General features: G+C 44.6%; 1 protein-coding gene and 1 long non-coding RNA gene across 2 annotated transcripts; both read right to left on the bottom strand.

Moving 5' to 3' along the window:
- Window positions 1-774: 774 nt before the first annotated feature.
- On the bottom strand, window positions 775-6,359 carry LOC127319752 (uncharacterized). The gene is made up of 4 exons (XR_007862667.2): window positions 5,990-6,359; window positions 4,843-4,922; window positions 4,531-4,711; window positions 775-2,546 (listed from the first exon to the last, which is right to left on the bottom strand). It is a non-coding gene; the product is annotated as an uncharacterized lncRNA (long non-coding RNA).
- Window positions 6,360-6,775: 416 nt separating this feature from the next.
- LOC139831181 (uncharacterized) lies at window positions 6,776-7,291 on the bottom strand. The gene has a single exon (XM_071820539.1). The coding sequence runs from the start codon at window positions 7,289-7,291 to the stop codon at window positions 6,776-6,778; it is 516 nt and encodes a 171-aa protein (XP_071676640.1).
- Window positions 7,292-23,756: the final 16,465 nt, after the last annotated feature.

The following is a 23,756-nucleotide window of genomic DNA, read 5'->3' on the forward strand; positions in this document are numbered from 1 at the left end:
AACGAATCCTAGTTGACAGTTGTAGCGTGGATTTTGCACTATCGCTAGCTGTTGAGTTCACGTCCCAATTTGGAACCAAAGATATGAATTTGTATCCATTCATACCTGTTGTGAACCAGCATAATTCATATTCCCATGCACTTGGACAATAATATTACGATTTCTTTTAATGGGGGCATGTGATATATTTCTTGTTCGAAAGAACAATGCATGACGATATTTCAAAAGGGATAATTTTTTTAGTTCACAAACCCCAGAGCTACGTGGCCGCAAAGACAAAGTGCAGGCCGGCGAGAGGGGTGAGGTAATGCAGAGTGAAATGCATCAACAGTCCTCGAAATTGCCGTCTATGTCTAAAACGGTCCTCAAACTCAGGGCTTGCCTCATTGCAATCCTCTAATTTGCTTCAAATGTTCATCTACGGTCCAAAATACATTGACCAGCGTATGCCTCTGATGTGTCATCGAATCAGGCCCACAGTTGCATTCCAGGCTGGCCCAGAACAACATCTAATCTGCCCTACGTGTGGGTCCACTTGTCAATGATGAAGAACAAAAATAAAGCTACAACGTTCCTCACGACCGTACACTCGAGCTCACAGTACCACACACGTTAGCCACGAAGTTAAAGTTCGCTTAAGAGCACTAGTAAAGGGGCACGTGCAACGCACGTCTTTATATCAATATAAGAATATAATTATAAAATGTGTCAACTATATCCTTTAATAAGTAAGTATGTAAGGTTTTCATGGGTCCAAAAATAGATCTACCACTTCTATTTGGTCTCGAGGTGTGATTATTTCACATGACATCATCAACACAATATTACAAATTCCTTTGAATGCCAAGAGTCTGACCAAGGAAAACCAGGAACAGATCCAACACCAATATGAGAAGATAATTTTATAACTCAGCAACAACCAACTGACTTAGCAACTTCATACTGCAGAGAGTGGTTGGTGAGCTCCATCTTCTAGACCGCTGCTCAAATCCTGGCCTGGATGCGGGAAGAGATTTACTGTATCAAAATAAATAGTTCATATCTACACAAACAAACTGAACTGAAGTAGAGGGATGGCATCGTCATGTAACTACTTTTTAAAGAGGTTATCATAGCATGACAAGCTGAAAAAGAACTTGAGGTAAATTTATGAACCAACATTATGGAACTGAATCACTTGCGCAATTTCTAACACGGGCTCCCGTTAGCAGTGTTTCCTGCTTACACTAACAAAATGACAAAATCCCCAACTTCACATGCAAGAACTACTGGCAGCGCAAAATAAGTGACCATTAAGAACTAAAGATTTTTGTTTTCTTCCATGACTCTATAAACAATTGTATAATAGTCCATCAAAAAATTAAGAAAGCCAAAAAATAACGTGTATCTAAGGGCAATGCCTCTGTGTACCAATTGGGAAAGCGACGAAGTTGTAATTAGCACACGTAAAACTAACAATATTTAGCTACCGAGAGAAGTACATTTCAAGTTTTACTTATATCCAAATTCAGGGAATCCGTCAAAAAAAATCCTAGGGAAAGGATTCAGTTTTATGTTACAACTAATGAGAAAAACCAATTGCAAGACGTTCAAACACCCTAAACAATCATCGCATATAAAAGAAAGTGAGGGAACTTAGAAGGATGGGGAGATTTAGCTACATCAGTCTGTTTCACCGGACTCGATCAGTTCACCCTGTCTCCTCTCCCTTATCGCCCTAGTTGAGAGTCGCTTCCTCCTCCTCCCTGGCCTCCTCTCTCCGGCGGCGATGCTGGCCGGCGAAGAGAAGGTTTAGGTGGTCTGGCTCCTCTGTAAATAGTAGGCTAGGTTCTAGTTTAGGGCTACCTTTATGGAGTTTGGGCCTTGTGCTCGACTGGAGTGAGTCGCTGGTTTGCGCGAGCCAGTTCCAGCGACTCCTGGTGTTCGTCGCTTCCTTTGTGGCACTCTGGAGGACAGAGCCGGAGGCGGAGCGTGGCGGCGGCGCTGGGATCTCCTCCAATAAGCTCGTATTTGGTGGTGATTCAGATCGAGAAGATGTGTGTCTGCAGCCGTCTTCTTCAGGCCACCGAGGAGGTGGATGGCAAGGATGGTGGCGGATGTGTATTCTTTCTCGAGCTGGATGGCCGGGGATCTTGTTGGCTGCAACCTGCGGAGCTTCTAAACGGCGGCAATTTGGCGCCGCTGTTACTCTAGGCCGATGCGGCCACTCCGCGCTGGGATGCTGCGTGTGGCGCAGCTCCTCCATCAACCTCCAGGCCGGTGTGCCGTCAAGGAGGCCTTTCAAGTTGAGTTCCGGCCGGAGTTCCCCGTTCTACCTGCGTCAAGTGGTATGTCCCCGACGCGAAAAGGCCGGCCGGCGACGGGATTCAAGCAGCGGTGGAGAAGAGGATCTTCTGGGACTGGATGGCGTTTGCAATTTTCTTTTTAGGGTCCTCTGTGTAAATTTCCTGGCCTGCTTTCAAGCTTCTTTCTTTCAGGGCCTGTACTGTAAAATGTACCCACCGAGTTAATGCAGCTTCTTCGGGGTCTTTCTAGACCCCGATCCCCTGTTCAAAAAAAAAGTCCCGTTTCAGTAGAATGCATAAAAGATTGCCTATGAAGACAATCTAATAATACCATTACAGGTCCCAGAAGCTAGTAAGAAAGAATAGCAACCTGTTAACTTCTCAGAGCTACCAAACATTCAGAAAAGGTCGAAGATAGCAAGAAAGAATGTCAATAATAAAAAGTGTATCACACAAACTTAAAATATATATTCATTGGACAAATAATGTTTTCTATCACTGATGGCACCAAAGGTTCTCATTTTCCTCTCAAAAGAAGGGTTGGATATATTTAATGAGCTTTTAGATGTATTACCATAAAGTTTCCAGCAAACAGAAAAACACTATTTAAATAACGACAATGTGATGGAAAACAGCTTATGATTACGATCTACCACCACTACTCCTGGGACAACATTGCAAAGGCACAAAAAATTGGCACAAAGTGTATTGGTGATTATTTAATATTCATTTGGTTGAGAAATTTACAGAAAACTCAATCCCTTAATTTTATCTGAACGTTGCCTCGCGTTCTTGCAGGAAAAAGAAACCGTTATGAACAATCGAATAAAAGTAAATGTTGGATGGTTCAACTTGAAAGAAAAATTTCATGCACCTCTACTCTTAGCACTTCCAGAAATAGCATATGAACATTGCCAATAAGGTTCAGTTTTAAGATCCGTATAAATCCTGAAAAATTTGGACATGCTGTTTCTGCTCCCGGGAGCACATGCACCTGGTTTTTAAAATTAAATTTCAACATATTATATAATGTCAAAAAAATCCGATAAAAAATGTTACGGATACATCTTGATGTTCTATGTGTTTGCAAAGTCGTTTCACGAAAAATCAATACTTTTTGTGTCATGTGCAAAAAAGTTAAAATTTGGTGCTAAATATAAGCTCTTCACAAGACGTTTTGCTTGTCATTTTTACACAGGACACCAAACCTACCGGTTTCGCGCGAAACTTGGCATACACATATGGATTGTTGACATATACGCGTGAAATTTGTGTTCGTATTTTTTGTGATATTTTAAAATGTTTTTCTCTGTAGCAGGAGCATATGCACCTGAGATCAAAATTGCATTTCCGGAAAAATTTAGGCTTCACAATGCATGTCTCCTATCCTTCTTAATGATTTTTTTACATACATAAGGAATGATACCGTGAGATCCCATAAGTGGGGAGCATATATATCTACATTAATAAAGAGAGTGGAGACTTACCTGTAGCTTTACATCAAATCAATGAAAGTTAGATCAAATTCGAAATCTGTAATAAGCCAACTTGAATATCAAAACTAAATACCGCGAATAAATCTTTGGTCAAATATTCAATAGCTATCTTTCTTTTAAACCTCCCATACTACATCAATCATATAGAAGGGTAATAACTAAGAAGAACACGCTATAGTGACACAGATTAAATGTTGTTTACTGTCAATTTCACATTCAAAACTATGAGGACTTAACGAACAGAGCAGATCAGCGTTTTCGAATTAAAAAAGTCCAGAATTCATTTTGGTTCAAACCTGCATTACTGAGCGCAAGTTGTACCCCTGTACATACCGAGCTCGTGTAAACAGAAGTAGTAGTTCAGATTTGGTTCATGCATAACTTTGAATCTGAGAAGTTGAAATTTGGTACATACACAACTCGTGTAAACATAAGTAGTATTGAGGAGTAGCAGTTCAGATTTGTAAATAGAAGTAGCTGCGCGATCTGAAGGAATGCAGAAGAACCAATCTAAACGACTGAAGCCCAGCTTCCTTAGTTTGTCATACAGCAAGTACACAAACATAGACAAACAAAATATGAACTAAGCTGAACCAATCTGAACCAATAGAAGCTACAACACTGCACTATTTGGATATATACCAGTATAGAAGTGAAATGGACCAATGAATGAACACAACAATGCACTATTTGGCACCATGAACAGAACAATGCAACTGGGGAAAGATTGAGGAAAACAGAAAGTCTACCTTTAGCTCCAGGTAACAGCTTCAGAGAGCTGGTGTTCATGTCGGCGGCGTCGAGCGTGCAAGGACCCAGTGTTCGCAGGCGGAGGCAGCGAGCCTGTGGGATGAGTATGCGGGGCGGCGGCGGACGACGCCGTCAAGGGCAGGACCATGCCAAACCAAAATAAGCTTCTACGTGTTTCATCTGGAATGAAGGAAGTATAACATTAGGGTATGGGAATACACAAAAATAAGAACGCAAGAAAAACCTTTGTAATTGGAATTTAGATGTAAATGTACATGTACACACTAACAATACTCAATACTCATATATACCTGTCTACAGGAGTGGCGTGCTTGAGAATCTCAGTGTAGATGTTGGTCCCTGCAAAGCCAAATCTTTCGGTCCATCTCTCCTACAAAAGATTTTAAAAAAAAGAGTTTAGTAAACTCTGAAGGAAAACAACGATTCAGAAATACGAAGTAACTCTTGCTTGACACTTTCATAACACAGGCCGTACTTTTTCCTTCGTGGTAAATTCCCATTTTTCAAATAGTTGCGAATACTCATGAATCAATGGGAGCGTCTATAAAACACCTATTTTTCATGTATAACTCGATGGAGATATGAGATAAAAGATCATTCTATTTTGAAAATGATTAGCATCAATGAAAAGAATAAGCTAAATCTTTGTTTGAAAAAGGAAAATTAGGCTAAATCTCCAGCATTGAAATACTTATGATTTTAAAGAATATTCTGCTGTGTCTGAAAGCCACGATTTTTTGCTAGATCTGTACCCAGGCCACATTCATCATACCGCGAAAAAGACACACCCAGTTGATCAAGATAAAATCAGACCGAACAATAGAGAGAACTACATAGCTAACATACCAATGTAAAAAGACATGTTGGTTCAATTGCTCCGTTCAAGAAAGTTACTTCTCCAATCTTATTTTGTTGTACCTAAGCTATTTCAACATCTGCATAGCAATATATACATTGCCAACACCTGCAAAAATTACTACTCCCTCGCCCTAAATACTTGTTGTAGGTTCAATGAATCAAGATATATTTTAGCCTATATTTTCATTAAATCTGTAAAAAAGGGCTGGAGGGAGTACATAATAACTGACGGGAAGAGGTTATCTGATAATGGTCCTGGAGACTAAAAAATTATACTCGGATCAGCTTTACATAGCTTTTTATTATGAATATTTATCCGTGCAAATGGTAGCTGTGAACCAACCTCATATAAAAAATGAAATGAACAATATCCATCTACCTGTGGAACAAAACGTTGAGCATTTGAAGAAACCTGTTGGTTTACAGGACCATAAATGCTAGCGTTGTGAACGTTGACACCCTCTGAATGTACTATACTTCAGCTCTATGGGGAACAGCCTATTCATGGAATCCTAGAAAAGCAATCTAAGCACAGCTAAGAGTAGGCATTCATGAATCGTAAGTAGAGAAATGCCAAACCTCGGAGTAGAGGGACTCGGGTTCCATTGCTGATGGAGCACCACAACAACCATAGTACGTCGTAGGTGTTAGTAATGGTAGACTGGATCTGTCCGGACCTAGATCAACGTTGCCAGATCGTTTCTGCTGCGTCGCGCACAGCGGAATCCGTCGTCATGGTGTGGGCGCCCCAGCCTAGGAGCGGGGGATTCCTCGGATCGAGAGGCCGGCGATCAACCTCGGCAGCGGTGGTCCTCGGATCTGGAAGGCTGGTGGTCAATCGCAGCTACTACGGCGTGCCCAGGAAGACCGCGGTGGCGGCGGTTCCTTCGAGCCGCTGGTCTGGCGCAGGTTGTGAGGGTGGGACGGGGAAAAAGAAGAAAGCAAGATCTGCGAGAGGTGTGGTCCGACTGTCCGAGATGGGGACGGGGTGTTCCGCTCCGTCAAATATGGAATCAATCTGGACCGTACGATGCGGGTCATTTAACGGTTAAGATTTGTTGGATGGGACGCTCTCGCTCTTTTAAAGTAGTGGAGATGGAGATGGAGATGTTCAACGCGCACCTGGAGTGCCAAAAAAATTATACAGCGCCCATTTTCACATTTTTAGGCGCGAGCGTGTCTTCAGATTTTTCTCTTCAGACGCTTGAAAAAATACACAGCGAAAACAACCTTTTACCAGACGCTGTAAAATACAACCCCAAGAACAAGTTTTGCATACATATGATTAAAATTAGAATTAAATATACTACTAAAGATATATTTTAAAAGGACAACAAGAATGATAATTAAACGGGTACGGTACATCTAAAAATCGGAGAATTCATAGTCCGTACCCGTCGACTCTGACAGCTTAGTCAAGACCAAATCCGCCCAACGTTCATCTTTTTCGTCGATGGTCGTCTGGCCAGCTTCCTGTGCCTTGATGAATCGCTTGCGCGCGTGAATTCTCTCATTCTCCTTCTCCATCATGCGCTTCGTGTTCTTCTGCGCGTAGAAGGCACGCTCATCGAGGACATCCTGCGGGAAGGCGGCGGCCGTCGCCTTCATGGCGCGTTCATCCACTTTCGCAATGGCGAGGTGACACTGAAGCTGCTGGCGGCGGCGACGTTGCTCGGCTGTGACGAGGCTATCGAAGCCAGACAAGAACTCCGCCTCCGCAAGCGGCTCACAGTTCTTGAAGTTGAGCTGCTTGCAGGGACGCCTGAGGCGCCATGCCGCCGCGTCGTAGGCGCGCACCGCCTGCTCGACGGTGTCGAAGGTGCCAAGGGTGAGGCGAGCGCCGCCGGTGCGGATCTCGGCATAGAATGTGCCGCTCGACATATATTCAACTATTGAAGAAAATTTTATATCCAATAACCATTTCCTTGGTACTCAAACACATGTAATTTTTTTTGTATAATCAAAACCATTGTATTGAGGAACACCCAATTTATTGCAAAATCCTAATTTAAATACTACCGACAACAAGTGGGAGTATCTTTCCGAGAGGGAAGTCATTTATTATAGTTCATAGACGTGCAACATTTCAATAAAAAAAATGGCTGGCAGTTGGTCAAATTAAATGAAAGATAATAGATAATCAGCGTCCTTGTAAGAAACGCAAAGCGGAATCGTTTGTGGTGGTTTGCTTGTTGGGCTGCAGTAACATGGACGTTAGTTCGAATCTTGCCTTGTGTCATAATTTTTATATTTTTCTTCCTCCGTCATTGACAAGTGGATTCACACGTAAGGCAGCTCAGGTGTTGTTGTGGGCCAGCTTGTAATTGTCACTGTGGGCCCGATTACATGCCACATCAGCATTATACGGTGGACCTTTGTATTTTGGACTGTAGATGAACATTCGGAGCAAGTTAGAGGACTGAATTAAGGCAAATCCTGACTTTAAGGACTGTTTTAGACGTAGCCGGTAATTTCAGGGAGTGCTGATGCATTTCACTCGGTAATGCGTTGCCGGCCATGGCTCGCACCGACAAGGCAATCTGCAGGAAGTCACGCCAGGACCGGCATAGCGTGTGCGCCGCGGACGACAGCCGCGCCGGATCCTCCCTCCTGACACTAGTGGAAAAAGGCACATCGGTTCCGGTTCATAACTGTCTTTAGTCTCGGTTGCGTAACCGGGAGTGCGCAATCAGGACTAAAGGCCCCCCCTTAGTCTCGGTTGTGTTGCGAACCGGAACTAAAGGGTCTCCACGTGGATGGGCTCGAGCGCTCGGGCCTCCATGTGGCTGCGGTCGCTCGCCCGGGGTTGGAGGACCGGACTAAAGAAAAAATTTCGAATTTTTATTTTATTTTTTTTTCAATTTTTTCCGAATTTCAAATATTTGAATTTTTGCGGCGACAGCCGCGCCGGATCCTCCCCCCTGACACTAGTGGAAAAAGGCACATCAGTTCCGGTTCATAACTGTCTTTAGTCTCGGTTGCGTAACCGAGAGTGCGCAATCAGGACTAAAGGCCCCCCCTTAGTCTCGGTTGTGTTGCGAACCGGAACTAAAGGGTCTCCACGTGGATGGGCTCGAGCGCTCGGGCCTCCATGTGGCTGCGGTCGCTCGCCCGGGGTTGGAGGACCGGACTAAAGAAAAAATTTCGAATTTTTATTTTATTTTTTTTTCAATTTTTTCCGAATTTCAAATATTTGAATTTTTTGACAATTTAATCTCTAATTATCCCTATTATCATGTCAAAGTGCTCACACTGCTCCACTCACAGCACGCTTAACTTCCCGGCCAGTCACCCATCCTCACACTGCTCCACCCACAGCACGCTTAACTTTTGAGTTCCCTCCCAATTAGATTATAAAATTGCGATCACGTTTACCTGATAGTAGTATGCTATCAATTCTATTAATCCCTAAACTTCGTTGTCACATGATTTTATTTTTTGAATTCCAAATAATTTGAAAAATAATCAATAATGATTAATTAATAAGAATCTTTATGCGGAATTCAATTATTAATTTTAAAACTCAAAATTTTCAAAAAATTCAAAAAAACACAAAAAACTTAAAAAACTTAAAAATTCCAAAACAATATAAAAAGTTCAAAATAATTAAAAATAAAATAAACAACAAAAGAAATTCAATTTTTATGCACAATCCAAATATTAATTGCCAAATTCAGATTTTTTTTTTCAAAAAACCGAATTTCCTGCTTTCATATTTTCCCTTTGGAATTTTTAGGATCTAAAAAAATCCAAAACGGCCGGAGTCGGTTAAAATCGATGTGAAATTTTCTGACGATCATTTTGATAGGTTATACATTTTTTGCAGACATCGTATATAAAAGTTAGAGCCATTTTACCGAGAAATAAACTTTTTTTGCAAAAAAAATCGAAATTCAAATTTTTTAATTTTCCCTAATAGTAGGTTGCATAACATACAGGAATCTCAAAGGATTTGAAATTTTGAACTATTTATCATTTTCGTTTATTTTTCGCTAGACTGAAAAAGACGATCCACCGGGGGAGGGGTGTGGACGGCCAAAATCTGGAAAAAAAAGTTTAATTCCGGTTGGTGTCTCCAACCGGGACTAAAGGTCTATGTTTAGTCCCGGTTGGACACACCAACCAGGACTAAACGTGGAGTTTAGTCCCTCCAACCGGGACTAAAGATAGACCACCTTTAGTCCCGTTTGGAGGCACCAACCGGGACTAAACTGTCTCGCGCCGGCCGCAACCCCTTTAGTCCTGGTTGGTGTCTCCAACCGGGACTAAATGTCTCTTTTGAACCGGGACTAGAGTTGGCCGTGCCCGTGCGGAGTTGGAACCGGGACTAATGCTACATTAGTCCCGAGTCGTAACGGGGCCGGGACTAAAGCTCCGATTCGCCTTGAATGGAAGCTCTGTTTTCTACTAGTGTGAGAGGGGCAGGTCGACCTACCGCGGGCAGCACAGTGGTCCGGCGATCAGCAGAGGCGCCATCGGCGTCTAAGGATGGGGAGTCCGTCGAGGTCCTCGAGCTCCGTCAATCCTCTCCATCTCCTACCCCCACTCGCGCGGACCCGTAGGCGGCATTGTGGCAAGCCGGTGCGCGACCGAGCATGACCAAGCCCTAGGGAGAGGACGAGCAGCCCAACCCCATGCACGGCGGCAGCGGGTATGGCGGCTCCTCGTCAGTCACTGAGGCGTTCGGCCAGCACGGGGACAGGGGAATCCAACCTGCCGCAAGTTCCCATGGCACCGCCGAGCGTTGACAAGACGAGCATGGAGGTTCTATGCGAGGAAGGCACGGGGGGGGGGGGGGAGGGGGGGGAACATGAGAGTATTTTTTTGAAATAATATTATTCTATTGAAAATTTGCAAATATAATAGTCATATTCACAAAATTGCAAAAATAAGTACATGTGGGTACTCCGCATGCCGACATGCTACGTGGTAGTGGGCCTAGTCGGCACGCCGACAGTGTGTCCGGGGACCTGTCAGCATGCGGAGTACAGACAGGTCCCACGTCCTACCGACGATATTCAAATTTTTTTTATAACTTTTTCATATGATCTCGTATGAAGATGATCTTTATATGAAAATTGTACCTATTGACGAGATCTGCAACTGTGTAGTTGAACATTTTTCCATTTGAACCCGTTTAGATGCCCAAAAGGTGGCCAGAAGTTCCAGATCTAGTTTTTCAGATCTGAAATTTATAACCACTTTTTGGGCATCTAAACGGATTCAAATGAGAAAATGTTCAACTATAAAGTTGTAGATCTTATTGAGAGGCACAATTTTTATATAAAGATCATCTTCATACGAGATGATATGAAAAAGTTATGAATTTTTCTTTAAATATCATCTACGGGACGTGGGACCTATTGGCTTGCGGAATGCCGACAGATCCTCGGACACACTGCCGGCGTGCCAGCAGACCCCTCGGCCCACGGCCACATAGTCCGTCGGCATGCGCCCTTGTCGGTACTCCGAGTGCCGACAGGTACCTATTCTTGCAATTTTGTGAATTTGACTACTATTTATGCAATTTTCCAATAAAATAATATTATTTTAAAAAAAATCGGGAAGAGGAGAGGAAAGAAAGAAAGAGGTTGACGTGTGGCCCCACGACTGACAGATGGACCTTAGAACTTTCATACCCCCTCTCTCTTCTCCAAATCCGGAAATGATTATTTTAGTAGGCTATGGTCACTAGTGGAAAACAGGCCTAATGTCGTGGGCCGTAAGATCCTTTTGTCGCGGGCGGCCAGCCGGGACAACGGGGACGCAACAAAAGGCCCAACCTTTTGTCCTGGCCCGCTTACCACCCGCGACATAAGGTCCACCACGTGGAAGCCGCGGGGCGCGCATGGGACACCCCCTTTTGTCGCGGGTGGTAATACAGCCCGCGACAAAAGACCCTCTACGTGGCGCGCGCAGGACACTGGTGCTTTAGGGTTTGAGGGGTGCAGCACCCCCCCCCCCCCGCTCGCCACCGCGCCCCATTTATTTCATTTTTTCATTTTAAAATAAAATTTGCATATATTTGTACGCTACTACAAACTGTACACGTTCATTCATTATATATAGATCGAGCAAACAAATATTGGAAGCAAAAGTCTATTCGTAGATTCCCCTTACATATACATGAAGCTCACGACTACCGGGACTAGAGCCCGTCGTCTATTCGAACTATTACACGGGGATCATCAGAAGCGCCTATTTGGACTAAACAAGCCGTTGTTGTCTATTACTTCTCTCATCAGAAGTCCCTCCACTTCCTCCGTAATTCCTAGTAGGTGTTCGTGTGGTTAGAGCTTCTCCCGCATGAAGTCGACCTATATAGGAAAATGAGATGAATATGACTATCAATCTTGATAACGAAATATTCACGATAATAAATTAAAGTTGTGAATGTTATTGCTTACGTTGAATCTATTATCGTTCTGCTTCTCAATGGTTAACATGCGAATGGACTCGCAAACGTAGTATCCACATAGATTCGTCCCCTGTGGCTGTTGGGCGCACGATACAGGAGTAAATGTTAGAGTCTCTGCGAAGTTTTCCTTATTCCTCTACTTGAAAACTCTCTAAACCCTGCCAGGCAAAAGAATGATTGAATGAGTGGATAATTAATTGATATCTCACGAAAGATATAGCGCAGCAATTAATGATTGAAATTACCTCTGGAGCAAGTGCTGCAAGTCGGGGAACCCTTCCAGACCTCTACTCAATGGGTCCCTTACTTCAACTATTCCCTTATCAACTTGAATGTCTAGCAGAATCCAGTGGAAACTGCACATGTTTATATATATATACGTCATGAATTACACTTAACAACGAGTAAGAAAAATTGAATGTGTACAACAGATTAGTAAGACTCTCACCTGTAGTTGTAAGGAAACAATATTGAATCACAGAAATGTTGCTCCGTTATAATCCTTAGTAGGTGACATAGGCATCCCCAATGGGCCTGCCGAAGATGGTACCCGGGGTTTACTGAAGGCCCACGACTCGATGAATATGAAGATTCGGAAGCCCAAGTTAGTATTAAGGAAAGCTAGAAAAACATACTTGTAATCTTACGGGATGAGTTAGAAACCTTCCCGGACTCTGTAATGTGTGTACTACGAATCCCTCGACTCCACCTCCTATATAAGGGGGAGTCGAGGGACAAAGAAAGGATCGATTCATTGTCTCACGCAACCCTAGTTTTTACATCGTCGAGTACTTTTCGCCTGAAACTTTCGAGATCTACTTGCCCTCTACTTCCGCTAAAACCCTAGTCTACAATCCGTAGGCATTGATAGGTTAATCCCCTGTCAATTGGCGCCGTCTGTGGGAATTGGAGGTGCCAAGGATCTGATCTCGATGGCACGCTCAAGATCATCGACTTCGTCAACTGCAAGCAACATGATGGACAGAGGTAAACAGATCGAAACTGGTCCAATTGATTTTGTTCCTCACCCGCCCTCCTGTTTGGATGCATATGCGTATCTGAAGGAGCCCATGAAGATGACGTTTGGAAAGTTCCACTTCCGCGTCGAGAAAGAAGGAGCGTATCGTCTCGAAATTCCGATCTCGTCGGGATTATCAGCGGTCGATCCCGATCTTTCGAGTTCTGCATCGTCAATCGAGTCAGGCGACGAGGAAACTTCGTCGCCACGCTTCATCAGTACTGTGGCAAGCGAAAAACTCGCCAAGATCTTCAGCGACATGTCCTTCGAGTCATCCGCGGACTCCGATATAAGCGATGACACGAGCAATATAGACAGCTTCAACTTCATCGACAGATCCAATGTTGTGGGGAAGGTCTTCACCACTCTCTATGATGGTGTCACCAAACATGACAAAGTTCAGAATCCAAAATATCATCAGATCTATGCCATTGGAGAAACAAGTCGCCCACAGGAGGAGACGTCAGAGAACTTCGACGATGCGGGAAATCCGTATGTCGACCCTGCAGACCTCACTCGAGGTTTAGGAACAAAATATGTTGGGCCTGGAGTGCGGCAGATGATACAATTTCCGCAGGCAGTATGGGATAGAGTTGCGAGAGCCATTGATGGCACAGAACCAATGACTGCAACGGCGACACCTGAGGAGTTACAGGCATATCAATATAGACTCGCATGTATCAGGCGGGGGCTCGAGAAACAAAAAAACGAGTTGGATAGGAGGCAAGAAGCAGCTTCCGCGTCAAGCAGGCGAAAGGCGGAGTTGAGTCGACAATCCGGCACTTCGGGAGATAGTCACAGAGCAGCTCGAAATAGGGCGAGATCGCGGCTGCAAAATATACCTGGGGCAGATAGGGAGAATTTGGTTCAAAACCTCGACATGTCCTTTATGTCGATAGACACGAGGGGGAACATTATCCCTAAGACACCAGAAGCTGGGTACACGGCGACACAGGCTTTCATCCTCGCATCCAAACCACCTCCCGGAGATCCAAGAGAGGCATTGTACAATATGGCCATGGCAGGAGTTGGTGCCATGGGAACGGCGTTTATAAATTCGCCTCCCGAAGGATCAGCAAGGCAAAATAGTCCACGACCTACTGCAGCAGCGCCAGTTCCCGAGAGAACAAGTGGGGCAAGAGATACAGCAGCCCAAGCACAGGTAGACAGAGCACGACAAAATAGAAGAGAACATTGGCATTCCCCAGAGATAGATGACGAGGACATGTGTGGGCTACCATGCTTTACGAGGAGGGTCCGGAAAACTCGGGTTCCTCCAGGGTTTAAGTTACACGATAATTTCAAAAAATTCGATGGCCTACAAGATCCCGAGGATTGGCTAGTCGATTACCTTGAGACGGTGAAGCTGATAGGTGGAACCAGAGCGACAGCCATGCAGAGTATTCAAGTACACCTGAGCGGAGCCGCAAGATCTTGGATAAAGAAGCTTCCTCCGGGTTCCATCGACAGCTGGGATAGTTTTGAGGATGTATTCGTCAAGAATTTCCGATCCACCTGCAAAAAACCCGCATCACTAGAAGAGTTGAGATCATGTCGACAGAAGCATGATGAGTAAATGAGAAAGTACATCCAGAGGTGGAACATCATTAAAAACTCGGCAGAGAACATATCTGACAAGAGAGCAATAGATGCGTTCGTAGCAGGAATTCGACGAGGAGATTTTGTCGAAGACTTGGGGAGAACTAACCCAAGGACAGTGTCAGCATTGATGGAGATAGCAAACAGGTGGGCAGATGGAGAAGACGCTGTCCACAATAAGCAACACAGGTCACCGGAGGAGGACCGTGGTCGAAACTTTCAAAACAGGCGACGATTCCCTCGACAATTCTCGAGTTACGATGCTCCTGATCAAATATCGGCTGGCTTTCGGGGAAGCACTGGAGGAAACAATAGAGATGAATATCAAAGGAGTAACGAGCAGCGAGGCGACAATAGAGATGACTCTCGGAATAACAGACAAAATAGTGGACCAAGGTTTCAGAGACCTTTTGTATCCCCTGAGGATATGATGAACGGGCCATGTCAGATGCACTTCTATGTCGACAATAATGGGAAGAGGCAGTCAGGACATCTGCAGAAGGACTGTCGAAATTTTCAAGCAATGTTGAGGTTTGCAGGGCAAGCCAATGCTCAGGCAACAAATAGAAACCCCCAGGGGCCCAGGAGTGAGATCCGCCTACCATCTCCTCCCGCAATTACGGACGAAAATTGACACCAGCTCAGAATAGCGGCAGCACCACACCCACCTCCATATATTGACCCCAATTCCAACGGCGCGGTTTCGATGATTCAGAAAGCTAGGCCGTCTAACAGGGCTCCGAAAGTAATTTCGCGACAAGTGTTCATGGCAGAGAAGATGCCTCCACCAACGACGGAGTACCTAAATTGGTCGGGACAGGACATTGGCTTCACAATAGCGGATCACCCGCAGCAAGTTCCTCGACCAGGACAGTCAGCACTTATCTTACCAGCAGTGATTGCAGGATTCGACGTATCTCGAGTATTCATAGATGGAGGCAGCAGTCTAAACCTTATGTACGCAGATACACTAAGGAAGATGAACATTTCTCTAGCAAATCTGAAACCAACTGATACACGTTTTCATGGTATCACGCCAGAGAAGCCAAATTATCCGTTGGGGAAGATCAATCTCGATGTTCAGTTTGGGACCCGAGAAAACTACAGGATAGAAAGGCTAGAGTTTGAAGTCGTGGATTTCCCGTCGCAATATCACGCCCTGCTGGGACGACCAGCATATGCCAGGTTTATGGTGGTACCACACTACACGTACCTGTTGTGGAGGCTACCTGGGCCTAATGGACCAATTACAATCAAAGGAAGTTTCGCGTTAGCTGATAAATGCGACAAGGATTTTCATCGACTGTCAGAAAACTTCGGGATGCAAGCAGAATACATGGCGTCAAAGCTCACAACTGATTATGACGTGTTGCCAGATGTAGGAAGGCCTCTCAGGGAGCCAACCTTTAATACCACGAAAGACTCGAAGGAGGTACAGATTCACCCGACAGATCCAAAGAAAACGACGTCCATTGCAACAAACATGGACCTCGCATAGGAAAGCGCGCTCGTCGAGTTCCTCTGTGAGCACTGGAAAATCTTTGCATGGTGTCCAGCTGACATGCCAGGAGTACCCAGGGAACTTGCCGAGCACCATTTAAACTTGGATCCAATAGCGAGACCAATTAAACAACCTTTGCGGCGTTTTTTGGAACCAAACCGTAAAGCTATGCTGTCAGAAATTAATCGACTCAGAGAAGCTGCTTTTATCAAGGAACTACATACAGAGGCCACGTGGGTAGCTAACCCAGTGCTGGTCCCGAAGAAAAACACGAAAGTCCTTCGCATGTGTGTCGACTTTACGTGTCTCAATAAACATTGTCCAAAGGATCACTTTCCCCTCCCAAGGATCGATCAAATCATCGACTCCACGGCAGGATGTGAACGTCTTTCCTTCCTGGATGCATATTCTGGTTATAACCAGATTAGATTAAAAGAAGAAGATGAGGTCAAGACAGCGTTCATTACACCTTATGGCGTGTTTTGCTACAAAACAATGCCCTTTGGTCTGAAAAATGCGGGAGCAACATATCAGCGGATGATGCAAAAATGCCTAGCAACACAGATTGGAAAAAACGTACAAGTATACATTGACGATGTCGTTATAACATCAAGAAAGGGTCAACATTGATCGAGGATTTAACGGAAACCTTCGACAATCTTGATAAGTTTTGCCTCAAGCTAAACCCGACGAAGTGTTCCTTCGGCGTCCCTGCAGGAGAACTTCTCGGGTTCCTAGTCTCAGCAAGAGGGATTGAAGCCAATCCAGAGAAAATTCAAGCTATCGTAACAATGAGGAAGCCAACAAAGTTAAAAGAAGTACAATAGTTGACTGGGCGAGTCGCAGCTTTAAGCAGATTCGTCGCCAGACTAGGAGAAAAAGCGTTACCGTTCTATGCTCTAATCAAGCAAGGAGAGAAATTCCAGTGGAATGAAGAGGCCGACAAAGCTTTCGAGGATCTCAAACGCACAATTTCAACACCACCAATCCTGGTGGCGCCCAAGGAGAAGGAACCCCTCTTGCTATACATTGCGGCCACGCCTCAGGTGGTCAGCACAGTACTTGTAGTTGAAAGAGAGGAAGAAGGAAAACTCCATGGAGTACAGAGGCCAGTATACTTCATCAGTGAAGTTTTATCTCCCTCAAAACAGCAGTATCCGCAGTACCAAAAGCTAGCATATGGAGTGTTTACAACCGCAAGGAAATTGCGGCACTATTTTTCGGCACACCCGATAATAGTGGTCAATGAGGCGCCTTTATCCAATATACTAAACAATCCAGAAGCTACAGGTCGTGTCTCCCTTTGGGGAATAGAGCTTTCCCCTCGGGACATCACGTATGAAAAAAGAAAAGCAATAAAGTCGCAAATTCTACCAGACTTCATCGCAGAGTGGATGGAGTTACAAAATACGGGACCCCCGGATTTATCGAGAACCTGAACTATGAATTTCGATGGGTCCAAGAGGTTAGAAGGAGCTGGAGCAGGCGTGATACTAATATCACCCGAAGGCGACAAATTAAAATATGTCTTACGAATGACGTTTCCAAACGCATCTAATAATGAGGCAGAGTACGAAGCCCTCATACACGGGATGAAGATGGTGAAGGCTTGTGGTGCAACTCGATTAAAAATCTTTGGCGACTCACAGTTGGTGGCTCAGCAAGTCATGAATCAATGTGATGCAGTCAATGATAGCATGATAGCGTACAAGGAAGCTTACAATGAGCTGGAGAAGTTGTTTGATGGGTGCGAGGTAAATCACATCAGCAGGCTAAGCAATGATGAAGCCGACGTTCTTGCAAATATTGGGTCGCAGTGTCTCGCGATTCCACCAGGCGTATTCTGGGAAGAGATAGCCGAGAGATCTACAAAGTCGAAGAAACCAAAAAAGAAGGAGAAGGATGAGAAACCCTCGGGGGCTATGAAAGTGACACTGGAAGAAGAGGAGGAACATGACCTAGTTATGATGGTACAAATTCCATGGATGCAAGCATATATATCATACATCCTAAGGAAACAAATACCCGACGATCCAGTTGAAGCAAGGCGAGTTATTAGGCGGTCCAAGGCCTTTACTGTGGTAAAAGGGGAGTTATACAAGCGAAGTATTTCGGGAGTGTTAGAAAGGTGCGTCACACCCGAAGAAGGAAGGATAATTTTGAAGGATGTACACGAAGGAATATGCGGTCATCATGCAAGCAGTCGAGCTATAGTAGCCAAGGTTTTCAGAGCAGGATTTTATTGGTTGACAGCAATAGAGGACGCGAAAGAAATAGTTCGTACTTGCGACGCGTGTCAGAGATTTGTCGCAAAACCTCATTCTCCAGCAGCAGAGCTGATGCCAATACCGCTGTCTTGGCCCTTTGCTCAGTGGGGTCTAGATATGGTGGGAAAGTTACACAAAGCTTCACCAGGAGGATACGAGTATATGCTCGTCGCTGTCGACAAATTCATTAAGTGGATAGAAACAAAGCCGATAAATTCACCAGACGGAGCGTCGGCAATCAAGTTCGTAAAAAGTATCGTTTTTCGGTTTGGAGTACCTCATAGCATCGTCACAGACAATGGTAGTAACTTCACATCAAAGGAATTCAAGGCATATTGTGCAGAGGTAGGTATCAAACTACACTTTGCATCAGTTGCGCACCCGCAAACCAATGGTCAAGTCGAAAAAGCCAATGGAATTATCTGCAATGGTATAAAGAAGCGTTTACTAGCACCATTGGAAAAAGCTCGACATACCTGGCCTCAAGAGTTGCCCAGTGTGTTATGGAATATTCGAACAACACCAAATACAGCGACACAGGAAACTCCGTTTTTCCTGGTCCATGGAGCTGAGACAGTATTGCCGATAGAAATAGAGCACGATTCTCCAAGAGCAACTGAATATAATGAAGAAGCTTCAAGACAAGCACTGGAGGATGATGTCGATGCACTTGACGAAGCTCGAGATGAAGTGCTATCATGGGTCACCAAGTATCAGCAAGACCTGAAAAACTACCACAGTCGACGTTTGCGGCCAAGATCCTTTCAGGTGGGCGACTTAGTTCTTCGGCTCACACCAAAAAGCCATGAAAAACTCGAGTCACCATGGCTTGGCCCTTACATCATCACAGAAGTAATCGAAGGAGGAGCATACAGGATAAAGGACAAGAAGACAGGGGTTGCAGAGCCAAATCCCTGGAACGTGGCGCAACTCAGGCGGTTCTACGCTTAGAGTCAAAATATAGTCCTCCATTGTAAAAATACAATGTACTGAAACGCCCACGAGCTTTCAGACGCACTCTTTTCCTTTTCAGGGCACCGAGTGGGGCTGGAAAGGTTTTTAATGAGGCGGGCTCGCGGTGCTGCAATATAGAAAAGATATTGGTGATACACATCTTGTTTATCGATACGCTCGGGGGCTTGCACCCAGTAGCTACTATATATGAACTACCGACAAAATAGAACTTGCAAAACAATAAATTTCGCCTTGGTGCAACACACCTCGCAAAACAATACAGACATACAGGAAGAACCAATAACAAGCTCGGGGGCTTGTTCAAACAAAAATAGTTCGAGATATTTGACAACATATATGTTATTTACAATATACAGGCATTCTTCGACAGAGAAAAAACAACAAAGAAAATTCTTCAATCAGCATTCAATATAGCGTCTATATTGATTCCCTCGTCATTTGCAGCACCAGTGCTATGTTCAGCATAACTACCCCTGACAAAGAATTCTACATCCAACTGAAGCAGTTCGTCCATCATCTTTTCTGCTACAGGGCGCACAGTGTCGTCAATTTTGTCAATGTTCCTCCTCCGCTTCGCTTGTTTCGCCAGACACTTGGTGACAATTTGAGTAAGATCTAACTTCGGGTAGCAGATCTGTATTATAATCATGGCGAATCTTGCCCCAGCTTCTAGTTGAGCTCGCACAAATTGATGAATACGAGGAGCATCTCGAAATTTCTCCATCAAAGCAGGAAGGGTGTCTGGGATTTTGTTGCGAGGAAACATGGTGCTATAGACTAAAGACAAAGTTTTAGTACAGAAGTCGAGAAAATCGCGGACCTGACTCGCGCGATCTTGAAATCTGACTATTTGGCGAGTTCGCTTAGGAGTGACCCAAAAATTGGCACCGTGCTCACGAGCAAGCCTGACAAGCACATTGGTTCGGGCTGCAACACGCTGATCTTCGGCAGCAGTATCCAAGAAAGACCCTGTTTCACCGGAAACTTCAGCAAGGAGTAAAAAATAGTAAGGTTAAGCTAACATATGACCAAGTTTTGCGGAGCATACCCGCCATATCCAAGCTAGCATCATTCATCAGCTCAAGCATATGATTCTTTCGGCGCGTAGCTTCGGCAGCCTCGGCAACTGCAGTTTCCTTCAACGCCATGGCTTCTTGAGCTTGTTGAATAGCTCGTTTCTCATTCTCAGATGATCTTCGAGACTGTTCCATGATCACGAGAATTTGTTTTTTCTTCGATTGTAGCTCTTGACGGAGTTCGTCCAAGTCCTCATTTTGAGCAGCACTCGATAAACCTCCAATATATTCGACATCGGAGGACCTTTTAGAGCAAGACGCCGCAGGCAGGGCAGCCGAGGAATGAGGCCCAGTGGTATAGTTGTCAAAAATCAACTGGAGAGAAAATAATTCGACATCAATACCTCGGCAACATAGCTTTTTCATTAATAAGGACAGGTATTTACATGGCTATTACAAAGAAAGGTTCCTACTGAACTAATGGAGTAGTTGTCGCCAGAGCTACTATGGCGACAGCATCAAAAGAAAAGCACAGCAAAAAAATAAAGACAAGGTGGTCTACTTGATCTCCGGCTTCGACGAACTAGGAGCCGGAGTTGGCTTGAATCCAAGGAAAGAAAGGATTTTCTTCGAGTTTGGCTTGGCGGCCTTGATCAAAGATTGCCATCTCTTCATCTCCATCTTCTGCACATCGCCAACTTTGGCCCAGTCAACGTCTTGTCGACTGTCAGCAACCAAGGCAATGGTACCTTCAACACCAATCTTCAAACCTTCTTGTCGAAGACCGTGCCCAAGATCCTCTTGAGAATTGAAGAACTTGGCCAGAGCAGCAAAAGTTTTGGGTTCTTCTTTCTTCGAGAAGAAGTATGGAAAAAGCCGCGATAGGCCCGATTCAGCATCAGCAATGGCTTGGCGTGCCTCATCTCCATGAATCTCGAGGAGGGAGAGTGCGTCGAGAAGGCGATCACCTTCAGGATTGTCGAGCTCATAATCTTGATGCGTCCTCCCTGATACCGCAACGTACAGCTTGTCAAAAAGCACGCCAAGAAAAGCATGGGTATTCGAAGAACAAACAATGGTTAGGGCACTTACTGACAAAATGTCGGCTCTGTGACTCTAAGCGAGAGATAATCCCTTCTTCGCGGGCAGTTTGCTGAGTGATGTTTTCACTCAAAGAGTTTTCCGCGTTGTGAAGTCTTTTTCGAAGATCTTCAACAACGGCGGCATTTGATTCAGCCTTCTTGCGAGCTTTTTCGCTTTGCTCCAATTTAAGAGCAAGAGCATCAGTGCGTTTTTCCGATACAGTGATCGTGGCTATCGTCAGTAGTGATGACACTTTGACTAAAGGAAAATCTCGGCAGTGAGGAGTAAGGGAATTGGCGGCAGGAAAAAATTATCGATTATTTCGAGAGCCTTTGGTCAAATACAAGTTTTTGCCCAAATGCTCGGGGGCTACTTTAGAAAAAAGAACAAAGCTCAAGTATGACAAAATAGAAATGGCGAGAGCCTATGATCAAACGCAAGCATTTGTTCATAGCCTCGGGGGCTACTCCCATCGGGAGCGCTGTTCGCGCACCCGATAAACATAAAAAGCTCGAGAGAGATTGACAATATAGCGGCATAAGATGTTGAGCCTACAACCAAGCACTAGTCCTTGGCTGTAGCCTCGGGGGCTACTCCCATCGGGAACGCTGTTCGCGTGCCCGATGAAATTATAAAAAATATAGAGAGAAAGAAGAAGTGAAAATATTTCGAGTTATAACTCGAAACATACTCCCATCGGGAGGGCAATATAAGTCATCCGTTGACTCAATAAAATGTGCTATTCCAGCAGCCGAAAAAGCACTCGACAATATATTCTCAGAGCGCCAAAGTTGCGAATAATCTCTGAATGCCGCAAAACTCTGCGAAGGTAAGACCCCAGATCCGTTCTGAGCGGCGTGGCACCGTCTCTGACGTCGGTTTGCTACTTTTTTCCGTATCAACAGATACGAAGAAAAATCCTAACGGACGCGTTAGGTACCCGATAAAACATGACTGGGACTCGACAGAATGGTAAGACCTTAAGCGGCACCTGTCGAAGTTTACACCAGTATCCCGAGATCATGTCCAGGGACGTGATCTTGAAGTAGGTTTTTGCGGATTGCCACTAGAGCAGTTAACTAGTACCTGATCCGTCAGATGAACTAGCCCCAACTACCATTATCCCTGTACAATATATAATTGCGTATCCAAAAGATATGTGATAAATTTGATAGTTATTGAATGATTAAAGTTGGAGATTTTCCCTGATTCTTCGATTCAAGCAAAATCTCGGGGGCTACTGACATAGGCATCCCCAATGGGCCTACCGAAGATGGTACCCGGGGTTTACTGAAGGCCCACGACTCGATGAATATGAAGATTCGGAAGCCCAAGTTAGTATTAAGGAAAGCTAGAAAAACATACTTGTAATCTTACGGGATGAGTTAGAAACCTTCCCGGACTCTGTAATGTGTGTACTACGAATCCCTCGACTCCACCTCCTATATAAGGGGGATTCGAGGGACAAAGAAAGGATCGATTCATTGTCTCACGCAACCCTAGTTTTTACATCGTCGAGTACTTTTCGGCTGAAACTTTCGAGATCTACTTGCCCTCTACTTCCGCTAAAACCCTAGTCTACAATCCGTAGGCATTGATAGGTTAATCCCTTGTCAGTAGGTTTCCCCCCGTTTGTTCGGCTTTATCCTTTACCATGCCATGATGTACTTTATCTGGGTCAACAAACCCAATATTGGTTATCTTATTTCTTCTGCATTCATCGATCTTCAGTCTGCATAAGAGTGTACATAAGATATAATGAGTATATGCAATGAACAGGAACAACTGAATGAACAGGAACTTATATGTAGTTAACAACTTACAAGCAATAGCAACTCATGAGAGATTTGTCGAGGGAGTCAAAATTGAATAACTCTCAGAGTTCGGAAAACTCAATATGGAGATCCTCCCTTCGGAAGTAATATTCTTCTGGGATATTTGCCACGATGAATCTTTGGTTCTCCTTGCATGCATCAAGGTACCACTTATGCAAATTCCGCATATGCGTTGGCAGTTGATGCAGCCGCTCTTTGCTGACCAAGCCGGCCCCGTAGACAAATTTATGAGCTATATCAGCAGTGGGTACTGCACCATCATGGGCACTCAGCAATTCCTCCATAGTACAGCCAACTTGAGCCGCTAGCGCCGCAGCTGCTTCCATATCGAAACCACCATGTTCCTGGTATACCGAGGGAACATCTACCACTTTGAGGGACGGGATCGATTGTTTGGCCTGTTCTCCGAGCTGGAGAACTTCCTTTCTTTTTCTGCTTGCTGTCGCTTGCTTGGCCTTGAGGGGTGCACTTGTTGAACTTGATTTCTTCCCGGCTACACTTCTAGTTGATGATTTGCTCGTGCTAGCACTATCCTTCTCTTTGCCATGCTCAATTACCCTCGCAAGTGTGCATGTATAGTCATCCTTCTTCTCGTGTAAGTCATATTGCGATGGTGTGTTCAGAAAATCAAGAG

The sequence above is a fragment of the Lolium perenne genome, chromosome 5, assembly GCF_019359855.2.
Source record: "Lolium perenne isolate Kyuss_39 chromosome 5, Kyuss_2.0, whole genome shotgun sequence".
Lineage (NCBI taxonomy): Eukaryota > Viridiplantae > Streptophyta > Magnoliopsida > Poales > Poaceae > Lolium > Lolium perenne.